Raw genomic sequence first — 12,068 nt, 5'->3', positions numbered from 1 at the left:
AAAAAAAAAAAAAAAAAAAATTCACTACCCCAAAATAATGGGTCTAAACGTTTTAATGTGTTTTCTTGAAGCCAATATTTTTACTTATATTTGTCCACTTAAATTATTTTAAATACTGGCCGGGCGTGATGGCTCAGGCTTATAATCCCAGTACTTTGGGAGGCTGAGGCAGGTGGATCATTTGAGGTCAGGAGTTCAAGACCAGCCTGGCCAACATGGTGAAATTGTCTCTACTAAAAACACAAAAGATTAGCTGAGTGTGGTGGTGCACACCCATAATCCTAGCTACTCAGGAAGCTGAGGTGGGAGGATCACTTGAACCCGGGAGGAGGAGGATGCAGTGAGCCAAGATTGTGCCACTGCACTATAGCCTGGGCAACAGAGTGAGACTCTGTCTCAAAAAAAAAAATTATTTTAAATACATAATGTACCATAAATACATCCTCGCTAACAGACCTGCCATAACAGATCAGAAATTTACAAATACTTCTATTATACAGAAATTTGCTGCTATGACACAAAAATGACTTTATTATGTAGAAGAGGGTACTATAATAATATTTGTTAAAACTGAGACTTTAACTGTTTGGACACCCTGACAGGCAAACAACATTTAATTCTATGTGAGCAGTCTCCCTGGCATTTTATGTGTGGTATGTAATAACATGTGTGACAGTCTCACCTCAATATTTTGGTCACTGACCAAATATCCTCCCCTCCTGTCTGTAACACTCTGGGTCTCCATTCCCTCTCCTGGTTCCAGGCACTCCCGTGACTCTCCTCTCTTTCCTGCTTCTTCCTATGCTGACATCACCACTTCCGAAGTGCTAGGCCCTGTACACTGGCAGGCGATATGTTCCTGAAGACACATTCCTCAACTCTAGATGAGTGTTTATAATTTTAATGTTACAAATTTTGGTTAGGTTCTACAATATTGAAAATACAGAAGATATAATCAGCTACACTTTCTCTACTTACCCAGGTACTCCACAGAAAAATAACAAGGTACATTAGAATCAAATACTTACACGAGCTTGAACAGAATGACTTTTTGCTTAGTAATTTATTCTAATATATTAAGAATGTGACTGGCCAACATCATAGACTTGGAGTAAGATATACCTGTGTTGAAATCTGGACTCCGACACTTACTATTAATGTGACCTTGGGCAGGTAGCTTAGAAATAATATTTCCAATGAAGCTATCCCTATGAATATATATATTTTCTTACCTGCCATCTTATTTTTGAAATATATTAATCTAATGGTCTCCAGCCCTAAAAGATTTAATGATCCTTCATTGTTTAAGGGTCGAACCTAAAATAAAAAACAAAATTAGTATTTTGACAAAACCTTTAAAAACTAAATTATAAAACGTACGTCCTGCTTATAAAGTACACCTTATTAAGACTTCTTGCTTATCTACTTCAAAATACAGCCCTCTCAGAAAAATCAACAATAATTCTGACTGGAAAGGTATAATACTATCTAATTTGAACAAACAAACTTACAATGATAACATTTTAAAGGAAGGCTATCCTAGGCAAATGAACAAATAAGCAGAAGTACATTTAAACCTTAGACATTTTAATGCCATTAATGACCAGTTATACTAAGAAGATATCAACATGGCTGATTTATGAATTCTTACTATCAGAAACTAAATGCATAGATATGATGGAGATGGAAGGGTAGATCACTGGGGAAAGGAGGGACTGTCAATAAATAGTGATTGAAAAACTGGTTATATGGAACCAATAAAATAAAATCTCTACTTCACACCATACACAAAAGCATCAATTCCAATTGGATTAAAAACAGAAATGTAATAGGCTGAGCTTTACAATGTTTGGAGGTTGGGTATATAAATTTAAAAAAGATTAAAAAAAAAGGTAAAATGTTTGGAGGAAAATAGAATGTATATTATGACTTTAAGGTAGGAAAGAGTTTCTTAAACAGGAGAAAAAAGACAAACATACAGGAAAAGAAAGATACATTTAACTACATTAAAATCAGTAACTTCTGTTCAGCCAAATACAAATGAATGAATAGGTCACAAAGAAGAAAAAGATTTACATATCCATTATTAGCCAGTATCCACAATGTATAAAGAATTCCAATAAATAGGAAAAATGTGGCCAATCCAATAGCAAAATGAGCAAAAAGCATGACCAGGCATTTCATGGAAGAGGAAATATGAATGATGAATAAACATACAAAAGACTTTCAACTACACAGTTAGTTAGGGACATGCAAATTGAAACTTCAACGAAATACTACTTTGTAACCATTTACAAAACCTATGAATCCTGACAATGGAAAGTACTAGTATGTGGATAAGAATTCCTTTACGCTGTTGATGGGAGTACTGGTTGGTACAATTACTTTGGAAAATAATATGACACTATCTCATAAAGCTGAATAACTGAACTCCCTATGTCCCATTGATTCTGCTCCTAGGTATATGACTGAAACTCCTGAAAACTATTCCAAAAAACATATGCAGCAACATCACAATTGCAAAAAGCCAGTAAATAATTCAATGTCTACCCATCAGGGAACAGATAAGTTCACGCAACAGAATATTTTATAGTACTGAAAAGCAATAAACTACGGTATATGTAACAACATGAATGAATGAGACTTGGTGGATGAGTGAAGAAAGCAAGATAGAAAATGACTATATATTATAACATTTTTATAAAACTCAAAACCAAGCAAAACTGAAAGATACATTATTTATGGATACTTAAATATGCAAAAATTCTGTATTTTAAGAAAAGCAAAGGAATGATAAGCACATGATGCAGTTTGCAGTTATATGAGTGATGTTCTGATTCTCAGGTTAGGAGGTAGGTTCATGAGTGATCAGTTTATTATTATCCCTCACAAAGGCCATATATTTATTCTTTCACATATATTGCAAAAATTACATGATAAAAATCAAATAGGGCTGGGTGCAGTGGCTCCTGCCTGTAATCCCAGCACTTTGGGAGTCAGAGGCAGGCGGATCACTTGAGGTCAGAGGTTCGAGGCTAGCCTGGCCAACACGGTGAAACCCTGTCTCTACTAAAAACACAAAAATCAGCAGGGCATGGTGGTGTACACCTGTAGTCCCAGCTACTCGGGAGGCAGAGGTGGGAGAATCGCTTGAACCCAGGAGGCGGAGGCTGCAGTGAGCCGAAATCATGTCACTGCACTCCAGGTTGGATGACACAGCGAGACCCTGTCTCAAAAACAAAAACAAAAACAAAACAAAACAAAAAACAACAAAAAAACCCCACAGAAAAGTAATAATGACCAGTCCAAATTTACAAACTAGAGTATATTTTAGTTGCTTCAGATAATCTGGCAGTATTTACAAGAGCTTTTTAAACTGCCATTATGATTTTAAATGGGAGCTAATTTTGAAATATCATCTCAGCGACTTTCACGTATTCTCTAAACCCTGTCCCCCAACTAATCATACATGCTATATATATATCACATCTCTATCTACATGAAACTATTGCTCTTCATTTTTGCAAACTAGCAGTTCTATACTTGTAAAAATTCTCTGTGTTATGGAAACATAGGATTATAAATTAAGAAAAATATTACGTTTTATTAGGAATATATGAAATCTTTATTTTTCAATTATGAGACACTTAAACAGTTTTGGTGCTAAGTTTAACCACTTTTCTAGCCTGTTAAATCTGTCCTCACAAGATTAAACACTGGGTGAATAACAGTTATAATTCATAATAATCGTGTAGTCTCTCAGAGCTCCTTAATCCAAAAGTGGAAGATAACACTGACATTTTATTTTAGGTTGTAGGATATATTCTAGTTGTTCATAATAATAGCAATCATACTTTGCATAAACCAAATATAGTAAAATTAGTATGGTTTTAGCTAGGCCTAAGGAAATTAACCAACTTTATTTCTGTTTCTATTTTCTCACTCTTAGCTAAGTCCCAAACTGCCAATTACACATGCCACAAAATGCTGAGTTAATAAAAAAAAAATTACTATGTAGTAATTTAGTGTTTTCACTTATACTCAGTTGGCTTAGCCAACATTTTAATGTTAAATTACCTTTTTGAGAGGAAGAGTCTGAATCCATTCCATGGAGTTCACATCAAAGATATCAACTGCATTTTCACTGTACACCGAGAGATATGGTGCATTGTAACCTGGGAGAAGAGAAGGAGGGGGCAGCTTGTGGATTACTTTTAACTATTAAACCCCAAATATTTTGAAAGGTCTACACTAAATAACTGTAGAGTGGAATCCCACCCAAATCCTATGTGGCTATCATATAGTAGCCAAATCAAAATATTTTTGAAGCAAATAGAACTTATATCGTAAATGAAGAACTGGCACACCAATGTCAGATTATATAGCCATTATAATATAGACGGATTTTGTAAGCACCAGGGGTATACTATTTCCCTGCCCAACATGAGTTCTATAAAGGAATTTCATTATATTTAAAGTATTTGATTCCTAAAAGTAGTTAAGTTATTGACAGTGAATCAAACTTAGAAAGTAGAGAAATCTCCAGGTAAGTGTTCTAGTCCCTGTTAAGAAAGTATAATAAAGCACTGTAGCATAGTTACATGAATAGGGTAGATGCTCAATATATACTTGTTGAAAGAATGAATATCAACAAATGAATATCAACACAAGCAAAGAAAGATTCAATGGTTTACTTAAACTAAGGTTACAAAGGGAATTATTGGCAGAGCTATACAAAAAAGTCAGACATTCCAACTCTGACTCTACATTAGAATAATCATAATTATTACCTGACTCAGTTACAAAACAGCATTTATTCTATTGATAAGAAAGAGAGTGTGAGAGTGTGTGTGGGTTTGTGTTTTTAGAGATAAGGTCTCATTGTGTTGCCTAGGCTGGAGAAAAGTGGCATGATCATAGCTCAAGTGATCCTCCCACCTCGGCCTCCTGGGTAGCTGGGACAACAGGCATGCAACCACTACACCTGGCTAATTAAAGAAAATTTTTTATAGACACAGGTTCTCGCTATGTTGCCCAGGTTGGCTTAGAACTTCTGGCCCCAAGCAATCCTCCTGCCTCAGTCTCCTGAAGTGCTAGGATTACAGGTGTAAGCCACTGTGCCCACCTAAGACTGTATTTTTCAGAAGAAATATTAAAAATAGTTAATTCCCAAGATCTGCAGTTGAAAAGTTGGAAAGACAAAAACAACAACAATAACAAGAAAAAATAGTTAAACCTTTCATCTCAGGATGGAGGGTGGGGAAAAAATAAGTCTGGATGGGTAGAACTAGACGTATTTTTCTTTTGTCCTGTTTATGCAGACTTTCTGATTTTTCTGTAATAAGCATGGATTGTCCTGCCAAACTTTCTTGCAATGAACCTCTAACCTTGACTAGACCCATACCCATAACTCCTCCTCCTATCTTGTTACAAATGAAGAGGTTTTACTCCTCCTTTCCCCAAGTAATTCATGCACCTGTCTTCTGAATTTTGTCCTCTCTGGTCTTCTTGGCGGTCTTACTCTATTTCCCATATAGACAACTGTTCCACATAGTTCCCTAGGGTTTTTTTTCCCTTCAGCATTTTGACATGCTCAAGTATTTTTCATTAAAAACAAAACAGTATGGATGAAATACTTCTCCTATGTGGTTCTATAGAACTCTCTACTTCTGCTATCATAGCACTTACATTCTACTGCAACTACTTGCTTTATCACGAATCTTTTCCACTGCACCCATGCTCTGTGGGGGTAAGACTGTTATCTATTTTACTCATTGCTGTAACTCATATTCAATGGCACATATTCAATAATAATTGGAATATTCAATAACCAAAGTATTCCATAATTAAAAGTATTCAATAAGGCTGGGTGTGGTGAGTCAAGCCTATAATCTCAGTGCTTTGGGAGGCCAAGTTGGGAGGACTGCTTGAGGACAAGAAATCGAGACCAGCCTGAACAACTAATGAGATCATCTCTACAAAAACAAAAAGTAAAAACAAGCTGGGCGTGGTGGTGTGCACCTGTTGTCCCAGCTACTCGGGAGGCTAAAGTAGGAGGATTGCTTCAGCCCAGGAGTTGGAGGCTGCAGTGGGTTATGATGATACCACTGTACTCTAACCTGTATGACAGAGGAAGACTCCATCTCTCTCTCTCAAAAAAAAAAAAAAAGTATTCAATAATTTATTACATCTTCATATTTCTTGAAGGGGTAAAATAAGCAATTATAAATATCTACCCATCTAGATAAAAATGGAAAACTGAAAAACACCTCTTATAGATGCTATATTATACCTTTACATACCTGATTAAATAATTCACTTGGTAACTACTTCTCCAGAATAAGTTCTGTGAGACACTGATGCTTACAAGCACCATATTTTGGGGGACCATTAGATAACAATTTAGGGTTATTTCAAAATACGACATGGGGTAAAAAATCCATCTTAGTGAAATATTCCACAGAAAGATGTTTTGTTTAAATCACGTGCATGCTAATGCTGGCCCTGTTTGCCCTGGCCTAATTACGTATGGTTTTTACATCAACAACATAATCAATACTGAGGAAAAGCATTAAGAATGACTTTTTGAAAAAACTGTTATTAACAATGACAACACTTGGGAGATGAAGTGGAAGGGAAAAGGAAGGAAAGAGACATAAATGTAAGACAGTCATAAGAAAGAGAATCTTACAACAAGAGGAAGGATTTGCTGGCCACATCAATTCCTGTTGTCTAGATCTTCGGCCCTGGCAGTCAGTATATATCCCAATGCTGTTAAAACACAGCAGATATTCTTTACTGGAGATCTCAACTGCGCAGATAGCATCCATTGGTTGATGTGCAATAAATGATAGTGTATGGTCATTTGAATGGAGCATACTGTATGGACTTCCTTCTCCATTCAAAGGGTATCTTAGAAATCCTGACTGGAATCCCACACAGAGTTGTTCACTGAAGATTGCCATCCACTGGACATTATATGGGACTTGAATTTCCTTAAATTTTCTGTGACGAGTCTTGCTCTGAAATAGTTCATAACAGAGGACCTGCCTTTTCATAGCCACACACAGGCATGTGAGAGCTCCATGGCGCACCTTTCCAGAAGTTATGGTTTGACACCCTTTAGTTTCTGCCAGCTTGTAAAAATCGGTCTCTCGCCCATCCAATGCTGACAGAGGAAAAAGTCGTACATGACGATTTCGTCCTGAGATCACAGCAACAAGCTGATCATTTGGAATGAGTTCAATCTGATGAATCTTCTTATTATCACCAACTCGAATAATTTCTAAACACAAAGAATAATAAATCAAAATTTTATTGATTCATCATATCCCAATTATACTCAAAAGGATGTAAGTCAACTTACAGATGCACACACGGAAGAATAAGAGATCAGAAGTCACAGGAAAAAAAGATAATCAAACCCATCATAAGATAATTTAACTCACCTATAGTACGTATTGAGTCCTAAGATTTCTGGCAGCCAAGGCAAACCCCAAAGGATTCTTGTGTAAAAGTATGTCAAATCCTCAAGGAAAACTTTTTTACTGGCACTAAATTCTAGGGAACATCACCATGGGATTCCCGTTTTTAAAAACAGAGAACTCACTTTTCAGAAGTTTTTATATGGGTAACAATGCATTGTCTTGAATGCACTGTTTTCCCATGATCTAAGTTGATATAAAGATAAAACTTAGAATATTATATTTATGAATACCAAGTTATATTGGTTTCTCTTTATTTCACCCAGCATTTAGTTTTTCCCTAGAAGAAAAACCTCCAAACAAACACATTTTAATAGCTGTTGTCTCTTTTGATACTAACAGAACAATATGAAAATCAAGTTGTTTATTTTTTTTTCATGTTCCATCTTTAGAAATGCAATCTGGGCTGGGTGCGGTGGCTCATGCCTGTAATCCCAGCAGTTTGGGAGGCCAAGGTGGGTGATTGGATCACCTGAGGTTGGGAGTTCGAGACCAACCTGGCCGACATGGAGAAACCTCGTTTCCACTGAAAATACAAACTTAGCTGGGCATGGTGGTGCATGCCTGTAATCCTAGCTACTGGGAGGCTGAGGCAGGAGAATCGCTTGAACCTGGGAGGTGGAGGTTGCAGTGAGCCAAGATCACGCCACTGCACTCCAGCCTAGGCAGCAAAAGCGAAACTCCGTATAAAACAAAAAAGAAATGCAATCTGAGTTCATACAGAACTGTTAAATAAAATGATATAAGAAAGACAACACACATTTGAAGTTTTAAACCTCAGGGGGACTACAGAAATTTAAAAATAATCTTTTAATTTATAAACATATCAAATTAGGTCTGGAAAATTTTAGTCACAGGATAAATAAGAGCAAATCCTGCTCTTTGTAGAATTTAGAATCTAGAGTTAAAATTTTTTTTAACACATGATTGAAAATTACTCAAAAAAAAAAAAGTTTTCTCTTACCATCTTTGGTGACATGTACAACAAATAACCCTTCTTCGTTTCCCAAAGCAATTCTTTCATGATCTATGTAAGACATGAATATGAAAGATTTTTATTAGGAAAAAACCATGTAATGCTAATAAACCAGATGTTAAGAACATTTGGTGCAAAAAATGGAAATAAAATAAATTACAATAACAGTTTACACTATTTCTTTCAGATTATACTGGTAAATCTCTCATGTCTTCTAAAATAGAATAATTATTAAAGAATAATCCATATCAATACCTACAAAAATAAGTAAATGTTTAATAAACGAAACAAAATGAAAAACCTAAGTTGTTCTACACTTCTTGTTTTGGGAGGTAAAAATTGTGAATGGCATTTGACCCGTACTCATTAAACTTTTCAGTATTCATGGAAAGTAACAAAAGAGTTAGATGCATACACAGGAAAACAGCAAAAATTTAAACCTACAGACACAGAAACTGCCATTTGTTAAGAGGACTTCTTTTATGCAGGGCACTCTGTGTTATGTATTCCATCTTATTTAAACTTCCCAATAACCTCAGCAAGGTAATTATCATCTATATTTTATATACTAAACTCTAAGAAACTAACTTGTTCTAAATCACACAAGCAGAAAATAGATTGGTAGGCTAATGTTTACCACTGTTGTTTTTTCAGGAAAAAAAGGCACTTTGAAAGTGTACTTATACTTCTGCTTACTGAAAAACAAAGATCTGATATAGGTCTCATTCATTCAATAAACATGTACTGAGCATTTGTGATACGATGCATAGTATGTTGGACACTGGGGATTCCTAGATGAAAGCCAATCCCTGTTCGCAAGTAGATTAGTAAACAATTATAATAATATGATAAATGTTATAAATTCATACCTATGATTGCGGCTGCCTGGGTTGTTTTAATGAGGGGTAGAGTGCTGTCATAAGCCTCTTTGGGAACATAGACTGAGCGGTCTCTGAATTTGTTTTTCTTCAAAATCTTGTGCAATTCACTCAGCACTCCCACCCACTTACTCTTCTCATTCTCACTGTCTGCTAGCATCAGGATTGAACATTTGTTATTAGATGCTGAGAGCTGGGAAGCTGTGACCTAGAACAATTTAATCAATAATCATGACATTAGAAAACAGACACCCTTTATGCTAGTTTCATGATTATGTTAGTTTGCTTAGCACTCACCAATAAAATGAGCATTCATTAAATGATACCGTTACTGGAGTTTAGCTATTCCTAATCAGAATAATTACCTTTAGCACTAGATTACATGACAAAGCAAAGGTGACAGGTATCATTTGAAATGTTTGTATCATTTTCATTTTCCTTCTATAAAATTGCCAGAACACTATCACTAAAGAGGCATTAAATACACTCATATATAACAACAATAACTGACATTTATTGAGTAAATACTGAGCACTGAGTAGATCTAAGCACATTACAAGTATTAACTCATTTAACTCTGTTAACATCGTCATGAGATAGGATGTACTGTCATTATATCCTTATATTATATATGACACAAATGGTGATGCAAAGAAATTAAATCATTTCTCCAAGGACACACAGCTAGAAATCTGGGATCTTGTGCCCATGCTCCTAAGCACCACACCATACTGACTTGCAACTTGTTTTAAGAAGTCAGAAGTGCTCAGAAATATATTCGCTGTTACTTCACAACAATAACTCACATCATCGTTAAGACTTGATAATTTAAATTAGTATTTAAATGAAGGTTTATCATTATACAAACAACACTATCAGAGCAGTTTTAAATTTTACCTATATGAATTCCTTATTATAAGTAAAGAATTCCTTATTAAGTAGCAGTGACAATAAAATCACACTACGAAACTCAGTTATCAGTAAGCGGGCCTCTGTAGGCTCCCTTGGTGGCTGGGAGGAAAATAAATAGTTGTCAGTCTGGGAACTAAGAGACTAAGTATAATCTTTGCCTGCCCTTCCTTAGATACAAGGTTCACAGAGAAATATAGGGAGATAGGTATAACTACTAGGCAGTAGTTTTTTTTTTTTTTTTTTTTTTTAAATCTCTGTTGTCTTAATTTACCAACTCAAGATTGCATCATGGCAATAGCCGCCAAAGATTGCTACCAACAAGTCCTCCTAAGGAATTCCATTCTTCTCGTCAAGAGGTGGAGTCTATCTCCCCTCCTCTTAAATCTGGGCTGACCTCATGACTTGCTTTGACCAATAGAATGCAGAAGGGTTATTATACCTGTTTTGGGCCTAGTCCTCAAAGGGTCTGGTAGTTTCTTTTGCTCTCTTAGAAGCCAGCCACTGGGAGCTCAGCCAGCCTACCTGATGACCACAGACCACATGGAGCGAGTTCACAAAGAGGAGAACTGAGATCACGCAGCTAACAGCCAGCACCCAGATGTAAGAGCAAGGTCATTAGATGTTCTGGCCCCAAATGAGATGAATGCAGTCACATGAGTGACACTAGCTGACACCACAAGAACTGTACAGCTGGTCCACAGAATAGTGAAAAATAATAAATCATTGTCGGTTTAAGCTACTAAGTTTTGGAATGGCTGTTACGAAGCAGTAAGTATTTTTAATTTTTAAAGACAGACATTTTTATTTTTTTAAAAAACTTGAGAAACCTCACACTTATCTCATTTTCCATCTGGTAGTATTTATTTGAAAACTGAATTGGAACTAAAAAATATTATCTACCAGGAAGCATATTTTATAAGCCATATATTGATGCTTTCTCCAGGTCTTTCACTAATTAAATATTTAGCACCAATTTTCTATACCCTCAAGTACTGGATGACATGGAATATATAAAAGAATGTAAGATTTAGTTTTACTTATAGTGAATTTATGATTTATATAGAGAGGCAAAATACACTCATTAAAAACACATAATTCAGTGATCAAATTATAGTATACACACTTACCCTAAAGATACAGGGTATATCTTTTCGACTTGCATGGATAACATCAGAAGCCAACACTGAACTCACAGAAAATTCTTCATCCCTGAAAGCAAAGCAAAGCATTAAAAGTTAGTATATGTGGCTATGTGTGTGTGGTTTGGGGTGTGTATCCAAATAACACATATGAAGCAATACCCAAAGCTTAACTGCACCAAACACCCAAATTTAATTTTTTAAAAAATTTAATTTTCCCCCATTGTAATTAATAGTGCCCCAAATAATTTACCAAGAATAACTTCCTAGTGGCATATTATACAAGAGCTAGAAATCATTGCTGGCTTACCCACAGTTACAAGGCCAGTTAAGTATACATGTAGAACTGGGATTTGAACCCTGGTAGGTCTCTGGAGCCTCCATGGACCCTCCTGCCTCCCATAATAAATCTTAAGTGCCCTCAACCTAGCTCATGTTACATTTCATTGTTCCTTCAACATCTAAAACATATTTCCTCCACAGTAATTTCTTCTGATTCCCTTAATTTTGTTGTTGGTACCATGACTCCCTTAGTCTTTTTTTTTTTTCTCTTTTTTCTTTTTTTATTATTATTATACTTAAAGTTCTAGGGTACATATGCATAACATGCAGGTTTGTTACATATGTGTACTTGTGCCATGTTGGTGTGCTGCACCCATCAACTCATCAGCACCCATCA

The 12,068-nt window shown here is 35.7% G+C and overlaps 1 protein-coding gene across 1 annotated transcript in view; it reads right to left on the bottom strand.

Moving 5' to 3' along the window:
* The window catches only part of CDC42BPA (CDC42 binding protein kinase alpha (DMPK-like)), a 267,348-nt gene that overhangs the window by 33,707 nt on the left and 221,573 nt on the right, over window positions 1-12,068 (bottom strand). The window contains exons 26-31 of the mRNA XM_011975980.1: window positions 11,378-11,459; window positions 9,330-9,546; window positions 8,449-8,511; window positions 6,692-7,285; window positions 4,078-4,175; window positions 1,233-1,317 (exon numbers count right to left, since the gene is read on the bottom strand). Of these exons, the coding sequence (XP_011831370.1) occupies window positions 1,233-1,317; window positions 4,078-4,175; window positions 6,692-7,285; window positions 8,449-8,511; window positions 9,330-9,546; window positions 11,378-11,459 (1,139 nt within the window). The remainder of the gene's footprint in view (window positions 1-1,232; window positions 1,318-4,077; window positions 4,176-6,691; window positions 7,286-8,448; window positions 8,512-9,329; window positions 9,547-11,377; window positions 11,460-12,068) is intronic.

This window comes from Mandrillus leucophaeus, unplaced genomic scaffold, assembly GCF_000951045.1.
Source record: "Mandrillus leucophaeus isolate KB7577 unplaced genomic scaffold, Mleu.le_1.0 Scaffold1605, whole genome shotgun sequence".
In the NCBI taxonomy this organism is placed as follows: domain Eukaryota; kingdom Metazoa; phylum Chordata; class Mammalia; order Primates; family Cercopithecidae; genus Mandrillus; species Mandrillus leucophaeus.
The sequence above is the reverse complement of the archived record's forward strand: the minus strand, read 5'-3'. Positions and strand labels throughout refer to the sequence as shown.